The 20,362-nt window shown below is 38.1% G+C and overlaps 1 protein-coding gene across 1 annotated transcript in view; it reads right to left on the bottom strand.

Moving 5' to 3' along the window:
* LOC150089386 (uncharacterized) overlaps window positions 1-20,362 on the bottom strand; it is a 323,259-nt gene that overhangs the window by 291,748 nt on the left and 11,149 nt on the right. The window contains exon 3 of the mRNA XM_090368558.1: window positions 5,783-5,848. Within this exon, the coding sequence (XP_090224684.1) occupies window positions 5,783-5,844 (62 nt within the window). The 5' untranslated portion in view covers window positions 5,845-5,848. The remainder of the gene's footprint in view (window positions 1-5,782; window positions 5,849-20,362) is intronic.

Here is a 20,362-nt window from a genome sequence, read left to right as displayed (position 1 = left end):
TCCGGATAATCAAACCAGAAAATTTTCGGGATAACTTTTCCAGTAAGATTAAATAAATTTAGTCTTACCTTATGATTAAATAAATTTAATCATACCTTACAATTAAATTAAATAAGATTAATTAAATAAAAAAATTATAAATCAATCTCGGAAAACAGAAACATCCATCCATTATTTTCATGATTTTTATACAAAGCAGGAAAATTAGAAACATTTTTAAATGCTCTCGGTTTTTTCAACTTACTAATAATTAGCACGGAAAATATGTGCATCCCAGTGGCATTTACACACATAGCAACTGTAACATGCTCTTTTCTCATCCTAAAACTTGGTGCAGGCATTTCACTTTTAGTGGCTAAGGTATTTCTCGATAATGCTTTCCATAATGAGCCCATCTCATCAATATTATAAAGGTTTTCTTTCTCATAATTTGCTATAACTGAAGGAAACTTACTTTTCAGAGGACAGTGCTGCCAATTTGTCTGCAGAAAGTTTCTCATCTTGAATATCTAGTTCACGTATACAATGTCTCAGTTTAAAGTTTTTCGGCCAACCTGTGCTTGCCTTAAAATCTTCATTACCTATTAATTTTCGATTAAAATCCAATGCTTTTTCACTCAACATTGGACCAGACACTGGTTCACCTAAGCTCTGAATAAAAAAAATACATTGAGTACACTCTCTAAAGCGGCATTTCCAGGTTTCGACCTTTTTTTTTTACTTTACATCCTCCTCCTTCGCTATCCATAATCGACACAAATTCTGTTATAGCATTGGAATTTTTCTTGATGTCATAAATTGTAGAAGTCCCCACATTAAACTCTTTGGAGAGATTTCCTAAATTTTTACCTTTTCTAATTCTATTAATAATTTCCGTTTTTTGTTGCAGTGTTAAAACTACGTGTTTCCTTTTCACTCACATTTTACCCTAAAAAAAGAGAAAAATAATAAATCACACAGTTTTGGGCCAATATTATTATTACCAAATCTGGAGCTAAACTAATCTGAAATTCACTCGTGCTTTCTGAGGAAAAACCCAGTAGTCTCTGTGATATTTCTGTGGTAATCAATGGACACTGCTCATCGTGGACTAATGTTATTAGTGGAGTCCCTCAGGGCTCAGTGTTGGGTCCATTATTGTTTTCTGTATTTATAAATGATATTGATGATGGTATATCAAGCTTAATGTCCAAGTTTGCAGATGATACAAAGGTTGGCCGGGTTGTCAAGGACACTACTGACACTATGCTGCTGCAACAGGATCTGGAAAGGTTGAGCAGATGGGCTGAGAGGTGGCAAATGAAGTTTAACATTGACAAATGTAAAGTACTACACATGGGAAACAGCAACCCCAGAGCAACGTATCAACTCTGTGGTACTACACTGACAGTGGTAGAGAATGAAAGGGACTTGGGGGTGATTGTGCAGGCAGATATGAAGTTCTCTGAGCAGTGCAGACGGGCTGCAAGAGTAGCTCATGGAGTATTGTCAATGATATACAGGAATTTTTCCAGCAGGGATAAGGAGGTGATTATTCCATTGTATAAGGCAATGGTCAGGCCACACCTAGAGTACTGTATACAGGTCTGGAAGCCTCATTTCAAGAAGGATGTAGAGCTGCTGGAACGAGTACAGAGAAGGGCAACAAGATTAGTGAATGGAACAAAGGGGTGCTCTTACGAAGAAAGGCTTAAGTTTTGCAAATTACAGTGTCTGGAGACTAGGCACCAGCGAGGTGATCTGATAGAGGTGTATAAAGCCTTGAATGGTTTAAGCATGCTCAATGCTGATGGGATTCTTCCTCTAGCTCAGAAAAATCACCTGAGAGGGCATAAATTCAAATTGAGGAAAGACAGATGTAGGATAGACGTGCGGAAATTTGCCTTTAGCTAGCGGGTGGTTGGTTGGTGGAACAGACTGCCATCCCTTGTGGTGGAGGTTGATAGCCTAAATAAGTTTAAGGCTCAGCTGGACAGGTATTTTGAACGAACAGAGGGGTGAAGTGGAAGTGGGTTTTTTTTTTTTTTTTTTTGGCTGATGCTGCATAAGCTTGCTTTCTTGCATCAAATGCCTCTACTAATGCTAATGCTAATGCTAATTTTTCAACAGCACATTTCTGAAGGTGACATAGAATTCTAGTGGTCACAACCACAAAACAATAAAAACAATTTGCTGTTTTTGGTTTACTGGGCTTTTTGTATATACAATCTGTTATAAATGAATAATAAACTCGATCTTTTGTTTATTCTAATCAAAATTCAATTTGCAAACATGATCGCTATAACCAGAGCTTACTGTGCTACCGTTAATAAAAAAAAAAGAAACATCAGCTTTTCAAATTAAACTGGATAACTGACTTCTGGATAACCGACATTCTACTGTACTTAGATTTCAGAAATTCAGCTTTTGATACTGTTGCACATAAGAGAGAGAGTTGTACAAATGGGAGCAGTATGGCATTAAGGAAAGGATTGATTGGGAAAAGACAGTGTATATTAATGGAGACTGCTCTTCATGGACTAATGTGGAGTACCCCTTGGTCAAGTTCTGGGTCCACTGTTGTTTTCTATATTTATTAATGGTACTTGATGAAGGTATATCAGGCTTAATGTCTAAGTTTACAGATGATACAAAGTGAGAAACGGCAGTTTAAGAAATAACAGAGACAGCATTTTTTTTCATCATACAAGGTGCTACCCAAAAGTTCCTGAAATGTAGTTATAAAATAAATTAGACTCACCCTGGGTCTCATTCGGCACTGTTACCTTCGAAGTAGTTCCCCTTGAAAGCATAAACACCGATCCCAGAGTTCTTCCATTATTTGGATATGTCCTGAAAGTCCTTCTTTGTCATAGTGTTCTGCACTGCCTGCAATTTGATTTGGATATCCTCTACATTGTCAAATCTTTGACCTTCAGCTTAATTTTCATTCTTGGGAAGAGGAAGAAGTCACAGGGGCTAAGTTAGGCGAATAAGGGGGTGGGGAACGATTTTCATGTTGTTGGATGCCAAAATCTGTGCCACAATGAGATGTGCACGTTTGTGCGTTGCCATGATGAAGGAGCCAGTTCTTTGTGCACCACTCTCTGGATGCTTCCTCCTGATGGCTTCCCATACCCGCCTCAGGATGTAGAACTTTGCATTGACAGTCTGGCCAGGAGGGACGAATTCCTTATGGATAATCCCATCAATGTCCAAAAAAAAAAAAAATAAGCATGGACTTCGCATTGCTCTTCACTTGTCGGGCTTTCTTCTGTCAGGGTGAAGATGGGATCTTCCACTGGGATGATTGTTGTTTGGTTGCTGGGTCATACCCATATATCCAACTCTTGTCACCAGTGATGACCATAGAAAGGAAGTTTTGATCACTCCTGGCCATTCTTGAAGATCTCTGCTAACTTTGATGCGATGCTGCTTTTGGTCTTCATTCAGTAACCGTGGCACAAACTTGGCCGCAATCCTTCTCATGTTCAACTCATCTGACAAAATCCACTGACACCTGCCGTATGATAGTCCTACAATACGACAAATGTTGTGGCTGGGCCGCCTACAGTCTTCACAGATCGGCACCCTAACTTTGGCAACATTTTCCAGGGTGGTGCTCGATGATAGATGCCCAGAGTGATCGTCATCATCAACCAACATTTGACCATTTTTAAAACTGTTAAACCAGTAGTAGGTCTGCACCTGGTCTAAAGCATTGTCACCAAAAGCTTGTTTCAATTTATGGGTTTCTGTAGCTATATCGTTAAGAAGGAAACAAAAGTTGATGCAAGCATGTTGCTCTCACACATCAGCCATCACAACAATTACAAACTATGCGAGACACACTGCCAAAGAACTGCGCATAAATATTCAATGATTCTATCCAGCCTGAGGTCAGATTGCACACTAATTCACAAAGGATGCATGCAGTGTTACCTAGTGCAACAAGTCTGTACTACACATAGTTCCTGCGCAACATTCAATTTTCAGGAACATTTGGGTAGCACCTAGTCTTTTTTTTCCACTGTATTACTCATGAGGGATTCAAAAATGTAATGAAGAATACCCTCTGCAGATCACATGTGTGTAAAGATGCTGATGTCAAGGTTATTTTAAAAGTTAATGTATTATAACGTATAAATGTATTATCAAACTCTAACAGGGCATTTAATGATTTTGTAATAACTGTGATCAAAGTGGAGGAAAATTTGCTGAAGTTAAACATAAGGAAGACACCTGCGGTGGATTAGATCTATCCAGTTATATTAAAGGAGGCAGCAAAGGAAGTAAGAAGGCCCTTAGTCATGATTACAAGGGCATCCTTGGACCCAGGGGAGGTCCCCACTGATTGAAGATGTGTAAATGTATTCATAATTTACAAAGGGGGATTGAAAGGTGACAAATGTAATTGCAGGCCTGTTAGTTTAACTTCTGTTCTGGGGAAAATAATGGAGTCACTGGTTAAAGAAGCAATACAGGATCATCTAGACAAGACTGCAGTAATAATTCTGACACAGCATGGGTTTGTTAAGGGAAAGTCTTGTCTGACAAATTTGATTGGATACTATGATGTGGTCACAAAGGAACTGGATGCAAAGATTAATTTTGATGTCATATACTCGGATTTTAAGAAAGCATTTGATACTGTTGTACATGGAAAACTACTGTACAAGTTGGAGCAGTATGGCATTAAGGGCAAGTTGCTAAAATGGATGAAAGGATGGTTCAGTGGGAGAAGGCAGCAAGTAATAATTATTACTTGCTGTCTTCTTCGTTGATTATAATCAATGGACACTGCTGTTCATGGGCTAATGTTATTAGTAGAGTTCCCAGGGGTTCGCGTTGGGCCCATTGTTGTTTTCTGTATTTATCAATGATACTGATGAAAGTATGTCAGGCTTAATATCCAAGTTTGCAGATGATATGAAGGTTGGTAGCGTTGTTAATGACAGTTTGCTACTGCAACAGGATCTAGAAAAGCTGAGCAGATGGGCTGAGAGGTTGTAGCAACTGAAGATTAACATTGATAAATACAAAGTACTGCATATGGGTAGCAGTAACCCCAGAGTAACATACCAACTGTGTGGAACTACACTCAGGGTAGTGTAGAATGAAAAAGACTTGGAGGTAATGGTGGGATCAGATATGAAGTTTTCTGATCAGTGCAGACAGGCTGCAATAGTAGCTCATGGGGTCAGGTGAATGATAAATAGGAATTTTGCTAGCAGGTATAAGATGATTATCCCCTTTGTATAAGGCAATGCTCAGGCCACACCTTTAGTACTGCACTCAGTTCTGGAAGCCTCATTTTAGAAAAGATGCTGAACTACTAGAATGAGTACGCAGAAGGGCAACGAGATTAGTCAGTGGAACAAAGGGTTGCTATTACCAAGATAGGCTTAACTTCTGCAAATTGCATCGTCTGGAGAATAGACACCTGTGATTGGTTTGGTTTATTTGGATTTTTTGGCGCACTAGCAACTACGGCTATGGTGCGCCAAGACTAGGACACCTGTGAGGTGATCTGATTGAGGTGTATAAGGCCTTGAAAGGTTTGAACAGGCTCAATGCTGATGGGATATTTCTATATGGGATATATATATTCCTAGACATTAATATTTTAAAAAATGTCCAACTGATAAATAAAAATGAATAATGTAAAAAACAGCATTACTGTTAAAATTTAAAAAAAAATTGCATTTAAAAGTAGGTAACTTAACCTGTGATGAATAGTTATTGTTCAAACAACAAAAAGAATTAAATTTAGGTTATATATTTGGCATCAAAATATTATTACCTCCGCGTTTTTTTTCTATGATTGTAATTAGTTTCGGATTCTGTTTCCAGTCCTGAATTCATATAACTGTAAAAAAAAATTATTTTGTTTAGTAATATATATATATTGTAGTACATGTACACTGATATGTATTATACCCTGAAAGTTACTTCTTAAGCACTTCTTGTTGAATCTGGTTGTTCAGGTAAAACCTTTTTACACCATATATGCTTAAATAAAGACTTCTTTGTCTCATTTCACCTTTGTTATAGTTGCATGTATGATTTTTCATGTATTTCAAAGGTCATGAATTCTAGGGTCACCAGCTTGCCTTCCAGTGCTTCTTTTGAAAACTTGCTTCAAAAAGAAGCACCAGAAGGCAACCAAAACTCCTGTAAGTCCAGGTTTGTCACCATGTGATTTTTATAATTTTGGTCCACTGTGGGAAGGGGACTTTAAAGGACACTGATTCAGTTACTAAAATCAAAAACCAAAAGATTTTTTGAAGAATGAAGATATATAGATTACTGATGAAAATTGGCCACTCATTTAAAATGCTAAAGGAGAGAAATTTTTTAAGTGTTTTAACTGAACAACCTTATATTGTATATATATCTATAAATATATATAAGTAAGTAAATAAAGTAGCAGAGATAAGAAAAGTAAGTAAATTAGGGTTGTGGGGATAAGAGAAGTGAGAAAGAAGAAAGAAAAGAAGGGGGAAAAAATAATAGTATTAATTTGCATATAAGGAAATAAGCCAAATATTATATTACACAAAATATATACTTGTAAAATAATAAGAGAAGTTTACCTCAATATAGTACGTAGAACACTTCCATATGATACTCTCCAGAAATTGAAACGAAAAAATCGAAAAACTTACATTAGAGTAACAAATTAAAAATCAATTTAACACAATAAAACTCAATTTAACACAATTAAAAATCAATTTAATGCAATTAAAAATAAGAAAATTAATTAAAAGAATTTAACGAAAAAATTGCAAAACGATTTTCCTTCCTATATTTGTTACTCTAATGTAAGTTTGCGATTTTTTCGTTTTAATTTCTGGAGAGTATCATACGGAAGTGTTCTACATACTATATTGAGGTAAACTTCTCTTATTATTTTACAAATATTGATATCAACGTAGAACATATTGAGCATTACAGCTCTGGTTCACACTAACAAAATATGCATAATTATATTGTCATATATCGCACAATTCTGGTGTTGTTTTCAAGTGTCAGCCACCAGATTTGCCCAACAAGGTGATAATATAGTGTCCACTGTTTCTAACATAAAGTACACTAGCTGCACCCACTGTGAAAATTTTGCAGTTGGTAGCAGAGTTTTTCTCTAGCTGTCCTAAAGAAAGGTAGTCCATGTTTTGTCGTGAGCAAGGAAAGCCAGTAAGCGATGAATGTACATCTAGGAAGAAATATCTTCAATTTGAGACCACGTTCAGCCCGATCAGTTAGGCCTATTTTTTGCAGTGGCCATCTAAAAAAAAAAAAAATGGCTTCTGTATTAATATGTAGATAACTGTCCATTTTTCACATCTGGCATTTGCAGAGTCTGTAAAACACCACAATGACATAAATATGGAGTTGGGAAAGACACCCCGGTGCCGGTAGACCCTGAGGGTCTATACAGTTTTGTCCATTTTCTATCTTCTCCCCTTGAATGCCACCTCCCAACAACAGCCTATTTTCTGATTATTAGAAAAAGGGGGAGCACGAATGCAACCCCCTACTAACAAAAATTCCATGCTCCATCTATCCCAGTTTGGGAAAGTGGCACGAGTCACCTAACCGTAATGCAATTTTTTTTTTTCTATTTTTCTTTCTATTCACCACTAACGCAATGTTTTTAATATTTAAATTATATTTGCAATCCGATCTTTAAGAGAGAATGATTAATTATTGCAAAATTATCGTATTTTTTGAAGAGTTTCTGTTCCGTTCCATAAAATAAAACTATATACGGAATTTTTATATTTTCCCATTTTTCTGCATACCTAGGAAGAAATATCTTCGATTTGACACCACTTTCAGCCCGATCAAATAAGCCTAACGTTCACAATGGTCGCCTAAAGAAAATGGCTTCCATATTAATATAGAGATGCCATAGAAATATATAATTACATAAAATATAGTATTAGGGTAAAAAAAAAAAACACATGAAATAAAGTATAATTAAATTGAAGCTATAAGGGAGGATATATAGGCAATCAGCATGTAATTTCCAAAAATAATTATATGACCAATGAAACTAGAGCTAAAACGAAAATGAACACAGAAAATAAAAAGAACAAAGAAACTAAAACTAGAACAAAGACCACTGTTAAGAGTAGACAAAGGCTAATGGCAGAAATATGTATAAACCTATTCATATTATAGTGTTTATAGGTAAAAGTATAGTGTTTAGCTAACTGAAGACAAAAATAGGTAGGTAATTAGGATAGCTATAGACACTCCTGCCCTTGTACTGTACTAATAGCCCAGAGTGTGGAAAAATTATAGTTTAAGGAAAGTGAATGGCATTTGACTGAAGAATATAAAGTTGTAACTTGGGTTATCTGGGAGCACAATTCCCATACGTGCTAGTAATGGCTGGGGACATATATATAGTCAGTCCTCGTATAGCAAGATAGTTGTGTTCCTAGAAACCCTCATGCAATGCAAAATCGTGCAATATAAACAATAGGCCCTATGGGAAAAATAGGGTTAGATGCCGACCACCCAAGATTGAACACGCACATTTGTAACCAAAACATTACCAAACGCAATAAATAATCTTAATAAAATACTTACATATTTTATTACGACTATTACGTAATAAAATACTGCTAATGCTTTTGCTTCTATCGTAAGCAAACTTGTCTTTTTCCTTGATTTTCTATTGAAACAGATGACAGCCGTTCCATCTCTTCCAATTCTTTGTGTCTTAATCTAATGGATTTTAATTACGCTTTGAGTTATTGAGTTATTCCTGCTAGGAAAGTTGTTTTTATTTTCTCTGCATTCTTTGTAATTCTCGGCATTGCCTCATTTACATCTGTAGCATGTGGAATATCACATGGTCTTTCATTTTGCTCAAAGCGTTTCACAATTTCATATTTTTTCTCTATTAATAGAGGCGGACTGGCCATAAGCCTTACCGGGGAAACCCCGGTGGGCTGGAGGCCAGCGTGATTTTGGCCATAAACCACAGTATGAGGCAACTAAAAATTTTCCTGGATAAGAATTTTTGACCCAGTCCACCTGTGTTTATAGATATTGCTTTTCTTTTTCTCTTGAATCTGCAGTGTCTTCACCAGGACGCTTCCTTTTCACACCTTTTAAGTATTTTACTCATTTTTAGGGAATAAAGCACAATTACAAAACGAGGAGGCACGCTTGATACACATAAACAAAGCTGCGCACGTGTAGCAACTAAATAAACAACACTGTAAAGGCAGAGATACACTATTAACACTTCACATTTTACTAAAGCACATTTCTAGGGGTTACTACCATAAAACAATAAAAACAATTTCCAGTTGCATTTCTGCTAGTGAAATCTGTTATAAACTGGTAGTAAACTCAATCTAATTGCATTTGTGATTATGCCAATTGCTGGAATTGTGTTGGTTTTTACGTTATTATGGTGAAATGTGTTTCCCCTTCACTGTATAAAAAACATAAATACATTTTCAGAATTTTCTCTTCATTCCTATCATGTTGCATTCAGTTGGGGTGATTCTGCGTTCGACTGCCATTTCTTGTAAACACAAAGGCGAATCGTGCATAAGCGAATTCGGTTCGTGTTATATAAGATATCGTTCCCCTATTTATAAATCGTGTATGATCGAATTCGTGTAGCGCAAACACGTGTTATACGAGGACTGACTGTATAAGATTAATAAGAAGAAAGTGGAAGAAGCTAAAGAACATTAACTATAGAACAATAACAAAAAGGAAACAATGAACTGAATGTGAATTCAACTAATATGATGTGATTGGAACAATAAGACATGATTAATCTGAATAAACTGGATGCAAGACAGAAAGTAAACAGATATGCGACCTCGATGCCAAAAATGTAAAAAAATTAAGAAGAAATAATTTAGACTGTCACCTAGTAAGCGCCAGGGCAGTATTAGGTGAAATATCATATTGAAAAGATGTTATATCTAATAAACAGGGATAAAAAATAGTAAATAAATAATAATAATAACAAAGTAAATCGCAATAAATAATAAATAGTAGACACCCAGTAGATAGATAAAGCCACAATTAGTGATCATAGATACATGTTTTCCACTGTAGAAAACAGTAGCAACTAGGTGTCAGTATGTAGATATACTGACACCTAGTTGCTCCATTTGTTTGGGGTGTATATGTACACCCCAAACAAATGGAACAAGAATAGTAGTCATGGAAACTGATATGTAATTTGATAAAGGCTAAGCTGATTTGCAAATGGTATTTTATGGTTAATAATATTGATGGCTTTATTAAAATGAAAATGCAGGTAAGTTAAGAGGAAATAGATTTTCAATCAATTTGCAATAACATTTTTTCAAGTTGTTGATCACTAGGTTGTAGTTATTGTAAATAGTGGCGATTCTAAGACACTGCGAGGAAATAATGTTGGAGTGGACATTTTTAAATATATTAGACTGCCAGTGGGTAAAATTAATAATGCTGAGATTAAACACATCCCATTTATTATAAATGTCAATAACAATAGACCCATTATTCACATTTATATCCAAGTCCAGATAGTTGGCTGCAAAGTCAATTGGTTTTTTCTAACAACAATTCTCATGGGTACAGGTGACTACATTCATTAAGAAAATTAGGATAGTCCAACACACACATATATCATCAACGTATCTGAAAAATGTGACATCATTCAGGAAGGAATCTCATAAGAGGTAAAGATTGGCTATAATACAGGATGCAGGACTGTTATTGTTATTTGGTTTTTAGGAGCATTAGCAACTAAGACCATATTGCTCCGGGGATATGTGGTGGTCATTCCCTGACCTTTCCGCATCCTCCGTATTTGGTGGTCACGGGCTCGAACCCCGGTCTAATCAAGAAGCGTGTGCTATGCACTATTGCTCCTGCCCACCTGGCTACGGAGGCACCAGGATGCAGGACTGCCCATAAGAGTATTAGCATCAGTAGAGGCATACGATGCAAGAAAGCAAGATTATACCGGGTGTTTCAAAAATGATGGTCAATAATTTAAAGGTGAAAAGTACAAACTAAAATAAGCAAAAATGTCCCAGTGAACATCGGGCTGCAAATGAACCGTTTTTGAGATAATGCACATTTTCTGTTAAGATCCGCCACTGACTATGGGAGCAATAGTTTAGCAAAAAGCTGTGAATCCTTTGCTAAGGGTGGTTTTATTAAACATAAGATAATACATTTTTAATTTTTGGTTTCAACACCACAGAAATTTAAAGACGTTACACATTACAGGATGTTACAAAAGGTGTTCAAAATGCTGTCCTTGCATCCATACATAGCTTTTTAGCCTTCTCTGCATTCAGTTGCAAATCCTCTCAGGTATTCCTGATTCACTGAAAGGCTCCTTCAACCGACGCTGCAATTCCTCAACTGTGTTAATGTCAGAAGTGTACACCAAGCATTTTACATGACCCCAGAAACAAAAATTTATAGGATTTAAGTCTGGTGATCTAGGAGGCCACATTACAGGCCCACCTCTACCTATCCACCATTGATCATACCTTCTAGTTAGATACCAAGTCACAACTCGAGCAAAATGAGCCGGTGCACCATCATGCATAAATCACGTGTTTTGGAATTGCTGAAGAAGAACATTATCATCATCAAGGAGGTCTGGAAGAACATTCTGTAGGAACTGAAGTTACAGCTCTCCTATTAGCCTGTTTGGCAAAAAGTGTAGTCCAATTAGACGGTCTCCTAGTAGTTCTGCCCAAGACATTCAACGAGAGAAACGTTGCTGATGTCGTGACTCATGAATTGCATTAGATTTTCGTTGGACCAAACGTGACAGTTATGAAAATTAAAAATACCATCACGAGTAAACCCAGCTTCGTCAGTGAACAAAATGTTGTTTAAAAATTGGGGGTTCAGGAAGCATTGTTGTTGCATCCACTGGCAGAAGTTCACTCTGGGAGGGTAATCTGTATTGCTGAGACCTTGTGCACGCTGGATAGGGTAGGGGTACCATATAGTAATTGGCGATGTAAAATTCACCACACACTACTATAACTTAGTACATGATCTTGCAGAGCAACCCTCCTTGTCGAAATTCCTGGATTTTGTTCTATTCTTTGTAACACCCTTTCTTCAACATCAGGTGTTATGCTACTGGGTCTACCTGCTCGTACTCCATATACAAAGCGCCCATGTTAAGACATTGATGTACCCTGATGAATGTGCACTTGTTGGACTGCCTTTGGCGGGGAAATGCTTCTTGGTACGAACGTGCAGCTTCGAGTGCACTGCTGCTGGCTTTACCATACATGAAGTGCATGTCCACATACTCTTCATTGCTATAAGCTCTTTCCATGTTGGCTATCCTTTGACAAGTATTAGTATGCCTGCTACATCTCATAGCATTGAGAGAGAGAGAAAAAAGGGAGAAAATGGGCATAACCTAACATAAACAAACAAGTCAGTGGGTAATCCCAACACTACAGTTCACTCTGTCAGTTGTGGAACCCAACTAGAAATGTGCATTATCTTGAAAACGATTCACTTAAGGACCCATGTTTACTAGGCTTTTTTTTTTGCATATTGTAGTGTTTACAGTTCAACTTTAAATTATTGACCATCACTTTAGGAACACCCTGTATAGCATCAGCAAAAAAAAAAAAAAAAAAAAACACCTTCCCATTTCACCCATCCATTCACTACAAATGTTTGTCTAGTTCTGCCTTGAACTTATTTAAGTTGTTGACAACCACAACAGATAGAAGTTTGTTCCAACTATCAAGCACCCACTGGCTAAAGCCAAATTTCCACACATCTATTCTACAACTGTCTTTCCTCAATTTGAATTTATGTGCCCTCATGCTACTAATCTGGAAAATAGGAAGGATCCCAACATTGAGCTTGCTCAAACCATTCAAGGCTTTATACTCCATAATCAGGTCACCTTGCAAGTGCCTAGTCTCCAGACACTGCAATTTGCAGACCTTCAGTCTTTCTTTGTAAGAGCAACCCTTTGTTCCATTCACCAATCTTGTTGCCCTTCTCCATACTCATTCCAGCAAATCTACATCCTTCCAAAACCGAGGCCTCCAGACCTGTATGCAGTACTCAAGGTGTGGCCTAACCACTGCCTTACACAAGGGGACATTTACCTCCTTATCACTGCTAGCAAAATTCCTATATATCATTGACAAGACACCATCAGCTATTCTTGCAGACTGTCTGCACTGCTCAGAAAACTTCATATCTGACTACCCCCTCATGATCTTTTTCATTCTCCACTACTCTGATTGTAGTAGCATCCAGTTTGTACATTACTTGGGGGTTATTGCTATCCAGATACAGGACTTTATATTTGTTACTGTAAAACTTCAGTTGCCACTTCTCATCCCATCTGCTCAACTTTTCCAGATCCTGTTGCAGAAGTGTACTATCATTACTGTCATCCTTCATATCGTCTGCAAACTTAGACATTAACCCCGATATACCTTCACCAATATAATTTATAAACAGAGAAAACAAAAAGGGGTCCAATGCCAAACCCTGGGGGACTCCACTAATAACATAAATCCACAAAGAGCAGTGTCCACTGATAACCACTCTCTGTCTTCTCCCACTCCACCCTTCTTTTAACCACTGTAGCTGTTGTTGTTGGGTTTTTTTGGCGCAAGAGCTACTTTGGCCATATTGCGCCTATTCCTGTGGAGAGACACAGTACAGATTAATAAAAGAGTTTATATGAGCATAAATATATTAATCTGTTTTAGATAGTGAAAAAACTCAGGTAAATTGGAGTTGTCTCCAATCATATGTCTAATTTGAAGAGGTTCATTTAAATTAGATAGGGATCGGAATGATGTGGTTCTGGCATACTGATAGTGAGTGCACTCTATAAGAATATGTTTTACGGTTAGCATTGATAGCACAGTGGTGGATTATTTCCTCGCAATAAATAGTAATGTGTAAGATGGGTATGACCTATACGTGCTCTGGCAAGCACAACCTCTTCATGTCTGTTTGAACGGAAACTAGATTTCCATAGCTGTGGATCGTGATTTATATTTCGTAACTTGTTATTTACCTGATTATGCCAAATTTCTCTCCATTTTTCATTGCAAATTCGGCGTATGATTGATTTATAGTCTGTGTAAGGAATCCGGATGTGGTTATTATCAGTGGGATTTCTTGCTGCTTTATCTGCACTCTCATTTCCTGGTATTCCAGTGTGTCCTGGAATCCAACAGAATGTGACAGTCTGCCTATTGTTATGAAATTCGGATATTTGAGTTTTTATTTGATTTATCAATGGATGTGGAGAGTGAGAATTGCCTTGGAGGGCTGTCACTGCACTCAAGGAGTCTGTATAGATAATAGTCTTCGGAGTAAAAACATGAGCAAGTAAGGTCAAACCCATCTTAGCATTAGCATTAGTAGAGGCATTTGATGCAAGAAAGCAAGCTTATGCAGCATCAGCCAAAAAAAAAAAAAAAAAACCCACTTCCACTTCACCCCTCTGTTCGTTCAAAATACCTGTCCAGCTGAGCCTTAAACTTATTTAGGCTATCAACCTCCACCACAAGGGATGGAAGTCTGTTCCACCAACCAACCACCCGCTGGCTAAAGGCAAATTTCCGCACGTCTATCCTACATCTGTCTTTCCTCAATTTGAATTTATGCCCTCTCAGGTGATTTTTCTGAGCTAGAGGAAGAATCCCATCAGCATTGAGCATGCTTAAACCATTCAAGGCTTTATACACCTCTATCAGATCACCTCGCTGGTGCCTAGTCTCCAGACACTGTAATTTGCAAAACTTAAGCCTTTCTTCGTAAGAGCACCCCTTTGTTCCATTCACTAATCTTGTTGCCCTTCTCTGTACTCGTTCCAGCAGCTCTACATCCTTCTTGAAATGAGGCTTCCAGACCTGTATACAGTACTCAAGATGTGGCCTGACCATCGCCTTATACAATGGAATAATCACCTCCTTATCCCTGCTGGAAAAATTCCTGTATATCATTGACAATACTCCATGAGCTACTCTTGCAGCCCGTCTGCACTGCTCAGAGAACTTCATATCTGCCTGCACAACCACTCCCAAGTCCCTTTCATTCTCTACCACTGTCAGTGTAGTACCACAGAGTTGATACGTTGCTCTGGGGTTGCTGTTTCCCATGTGTAGTACTTTACATTTGTCAATGTTAAACTTCATTTGCCACCTCTCAGCCCATCTGCTCAACCTTTCCAGATCCTGTTGCAGCAGCATAGTGTCAGTAGTGTCCTTGACAACCCTGCCAACCTTTGTATCGTCTGCAAACTTGGACATTAAGCCGGATATACCATCATCAATATCATTCATAAATACAGAAAACAATAATGGACCCAACACTGAGCGACTCCACTAATAACATAAGTCCACGATGAGCAGTGTCCATTGATTACCACTCTCTGTCTTCTCCCCCTCAACCACCCCTTTATCCATAGCAGCAATTTGCCTCCAATGTCACACTGCTCCAATTTGTGTAGCAGTCTTCCATGTGCAACAGTATCAAAAGCCTTTCTAAGACCCAAGTATATAATATCAAAGTTATTCCCTGCATCCAGTTCTTTTGTGACTGCATCATAGTATCCAATCAAGTTGGTCAGGCAAGACTTCCCCTTAACAAAACCATGCTGTGTCTGAGCTATAACTGAAGTCTTGTCTAAATGATCCTGCAGTGCTTCTTTAACCAGTGCCTCCATTAATTTTCCTGGAACAGAAGTTAAGCTCACAGGTCTATAATTACTTGTGTCAGCCTTTGATCCTCCTTTGTGAATTGGGGTCACATTTGCACATTTCCAGCCTATGGGTACCTCCCCTGAGTCCAAGGAAGCTCTCATAATTATGGCTAAGGGTTTGCTTACTTCCTTTGCTGCCTCCTTTAATTTAACTGGATAGATCCCATCCACCCCGGGTGCCTTTCTTGTGTTTATCTTCAACAGTTTCTCCTCCACTTTACTCCCAGTTATTTCAAGATTCTGTAGCTTACTGCTAGAGTTGAATACATCTCTGGCATTCCCCTCGCTGAATAACTCCTCATGTGTGAATGTCGATGCAAAATATTCATTTAGTTTGTTAGCTACCTGAGCAGGATCATCAACAGTTGACCCATCGATATCGAGTGGACCAATCTGATTCATCCCCTTCCTTCTAGAGTTTACATAAGTAAAGAACTCTTTGCTGTTTTTCTTTGCATCCCTTGCCAAGGATTTCTCGTAATCTGCCTTCGCCTGCCTAACCTCCTTTGTAACTTGGTTACATATCAACTTGTATCAAACATAAGCTTCTGTGTCACGTGTTAACTTGTATGTATCCCATGCATTTTTCTTCTCTGCCATATGCCTCATTAGTTCATCTGACATCCATTTTGGCCTAAACATTGAACAATATTTCTTAGTTGGTATGTAAAGCCTAGTAGCTTCCAAGATAAGTTCTTTGAATGCTTCCCATTTTGAATTTGATGTTGGTAACATCATCAGTTGGTCCCACTGTATAGAATTTAAATACTGTCTCAGTCCATCGTAGTTGCCTTTACGGAAGCAATAACCCTTCCCTTTACCCCTAATGGTAGTTACCTCTTTGAATAAATCCCACTTCTGCACACTGTGATCACTGCCACCTAGTGGTTCATTTATCTGCAGATTCTTAATGCATGAAGAATCACTGCTGATAATCAAATCAAGAGTATTACTCCCTCTAGTTGCCTCCCGAACATGCTGATGTAGAAAACAATCATCCAATAAATCCACAAAAGCCCTGCTAGTGTGTGAGTAACCAGCCCCCAAATTCCAGTCAATATCTGGGAAATTAAAATCTCCCATTATAAGACACTCTGATTTACTGGCCCACTCTATTTCCCTGTACAGTTCCTTATTATACTCATCAGAGTCATTAGGCCTATAGCACACTCCTACTCTCAATTTTGATCTCCCAATGTTTATGTCACACCAAACTGACTCCACACTGCACTGTCCAGCAATGTCGACTGGCTTCACTTCCTTGGTTTTTATGTGTTTCTTAACTAATAGCATAACCCCTCCCCCCTTCCTATCCTGTCTATCCTTTCTGTAGACGTTGTACTCCCCAAATTGCAGTTCTGAATGGCATAGAGAATGGTATCTTAATGGCCTAGAGTTCTGCAGTGAAAACGCCGCATTCTTGTGGTAATGAAACAGACACTGTTGATGTTGGTAGCACCACAGCAGCTCCCATAGCTGTGTCATTTTTGGAGCCATCAGTATAAATTTGGAAAGTGTCTGCCTTTCCCAAAGAGTGAGCTGCATGTAGTTTCTGAATGGTTGGATTGTTCAGGGAGTGTTTCTCCCAACATTGGAAATAGTCATCACACGAAGGTATACACACTTTCCATGGAGACTGTACAATTTCTCTGTCTTGATGTAAATTGGTCAACTGCATATTCCACTGCTGAATCAGTTCTCATAGACAGCATAATTGAGGAGTAACTGCATAATTGAGGAGCAGCATCTTTCTCCGAAGGTGGAGTGGAGGTTCATTGGCCTCTATATATAAGCTTTGCACCGGCGAAGTCCTGAACGCCCCAAGAGCAATCCTGAGTGCACTATGTTGTATTGTGTTGAGACAGGCTAACAGAGTCTTTCGAGCAGAGTCATAAACAGGAGCACCATAATCTAATCGAGATCTGATTAAGGCCCGGTATAGGTGGAGTAGAGTATAGTGATCAGCTCCCCATGTCATAGATGAGATGACTTTAAGTATATTCAGCTTTTTCATACAGACAGTTCGTGTTTGTAGTATGTGTTTCTGAAATGTCAGTTTAGTGTCAAGAGTTATACCCAAGAATCGGATATTGCTGGTAATTGGTATCGGTTGTTTTCCCAGTGATAATTCAGGTTCTGGATGTAGTTGGTGTTTTTTACAAAAGTGAATGGCTGCAGTTTTGGTTGTTGATAGACGATAACCATTAGGTGAAGTCCATGACACTATTTTGTTTATTGCAAGCTGCAAATGTCGTTCAATGGAACGCATATTCTGTGAATGGCAAGATATCGCAAGATCATCAGCATAAAGATAGATTTCTACATTATCCGAGATGTTCTGTGCTAAATTGTTTATCCTAAGAGCAAAGAGGGTAGTGCTGAGTACCGATCCCTGTGGTACACCTTCTCTTTGGACAAGAGCTTGCAAAACAGCATTACGATAACTCACTTGAAAAGTTCTATTTTTAAGGTAACTCTCTATGATCATTGGGAGTCGACCTCTGAGTCCTATAGCATACAGGTCTTGCAGAATACCATAGCGCCAGGTGGTATCAAAGGCTTTTTCAATATCCAGGCACACCATGACAAGAGGTTCTTTCCGAATAAAGGCATTCCATATGTTACTCTCAGCTTTCACCATAAGGTCTAATGTGGATCGGTTTTTGCAAAAGCCATATTGATTACTACTGATGACTGAGTGGGATTCTATGTACCATACAAGTCTATCGTGTACCATCTTTTCCAATGTCTTGCCCAAGCAGCTGGTAAGGGATATCGGTCTATAGTTACATGGATTCGTCTGATCTTTCCGTCTGATCCAGTTTGGGAAAAGCTAGCACTGTTGAATGACACCATGAGCGAGGATAATAGCTTTCAGAAAAGATACAATTCAGAAAAAGCAATAGGGAATTTAGAGCCTTTTTGTCTAGGTGTTGCAACATGAGGTAATAAAGACCATCGGGTCCTGATGCCCCATTTCTTGATTTGTTTAGAGCAACCTGTAGCTCCAACATTGTAAAGGGTTGATTATATGGGAGCGCTATTCTTGTACTGAAATTTAATTTGCTTTGCTCAGTCCTTCTTTTAAGTTGCTGAAAAGATGGTTCATATGCAGCTGTATCTGAGATATTTAAATCTTGTCCATTCCATTTCAGTATAGGAGAGGATGCTGGGAGAAATTTACCATTTAGTTTTTTTTATTTTATTCCAGATTATTCTGCTGTTTGTGTTCTTCGTTATAGCAGAGGCAAACTGGATCCAAGAATCTTTTTTTGCCTTTTTCCTTACGAATCGCGCTTTTGCTTTTAGTTTTTTTGAAATTTATAAGGTTCTTGGTAGTTGGGTGTTTACGAAACAGGTTCCATGCCCTGTTTTTCTCTTTTTTTTACAAGTTGGCACACTTCACTCCACCAAATATTGGCATGTTCAAACGAACCAGTACTGATTTTTGGTATGGCCTTGGTCGCGGCATTCAGAATCTGAGATGTGATGTGCTGTGTGGCATCATCAATGGATTGGAAATTGATAATTTCATCACTGAATGAGATACTGAGAGCAAATAACTTCCAATCGGCCTTGGAAAATTTCCGTTTTAAGTGGGAATTATTTACCTGAGGGATTCTAGTTATTTGGATTTCACAAATTATCGGAAAATGGTCACTGTTTAGCGGATTATCCAGAATTGTCCAGCGAATGAGTGGATACAATATTGGAAAGCAGATTGTCAAGTCTATAGCTGTAGTTGTTCTAGTGGAGAAATGAATGTAAGTATCAGCACCAGTATTCAACAGTGTTAGATTGTTTGTCAAGCAGCGATTCCAGAACTTTACCTCTTCTGTCTGTATGTGGGGAGCCCCAGATTGGGTGGTGTGCATTAAAATCTCCAAATAAACAAAATGGAGGTGGGATCTGTAGCAGAAGTACTTCTAGGTCATTATAAGTATATTCTTTGTTTGGTGATAGGTAGATTGAAACTACTGTTAACATGATTCCTAAGGAGACACGTACTGCTACTGCTTCTAAGCAAGTTTGCAGTGGAATGTGTTTAGTAGGGACTCTTGAGTTTACTAGAATGGCCACACCTCCACGCATGGTGGTATTATTATTTCTATTATGCTGATATATAGTACAGTTCTTGATTTTTGGAATTACTTGCAGAGGTAAATTAGTTTCTTGCAAACATATGCTTACCGGACTATACTGTTGGATTAGGTCATGGATATCATCGATATTACTACGTAGACCTCTACAGTTCCACTGTATAATGTGATCCATTATTTGTTTTTGGCAGTTGTGTTTGATTCAGTCTGTTTTTTAGGTCCAATCTGTTTTTGTCTCTCAAATTTTATTCTTTCTTTTTTCGAGAAGATAGGACGTGCTGTGTCCATGTCATCATCTGCATACAGATCTAAGATTGGCTCATCCGGGCTGATGTTTTCATTAGTATCCATATTTGTTACATTTTGCTGACTTCTCTGCCTTGGGTTTGCTGTTTTAGTTTTTATAGTTTCTGGTACGGTTGTTTTCCCAGTGATAATTCAGGTTCTGGATGTACACCAATTACAGTACCGCCAACTGCTAAAGCAGTTGGCGGTACTGTAATTGGTGTGTTATTGGCACTAT

The sequence above is a fragment of the Mastigoproctus giganteus genome, chromosome 2 (assembly GCF_048544385.1).
Source record: "Mastigoproctus giganteus isolate SK-2022 chromosome 2, ASM4854438v1, whole genome shotgun sequence".
In the NCBI taxonomy this organism is placed as follows: domain Eukaryota; kingdom Metazoa; phylum Arthropoda; class Arachnida; order Uropygi; family Thelyphonidae; genus Mastigoproctus; species Mastigoproctus giganteus.
The sequence above is the reverse complement of the archived record's forward strand: the minus strand, read 5'-3'. Positions and strand labels throughout refer to the sequence as shown.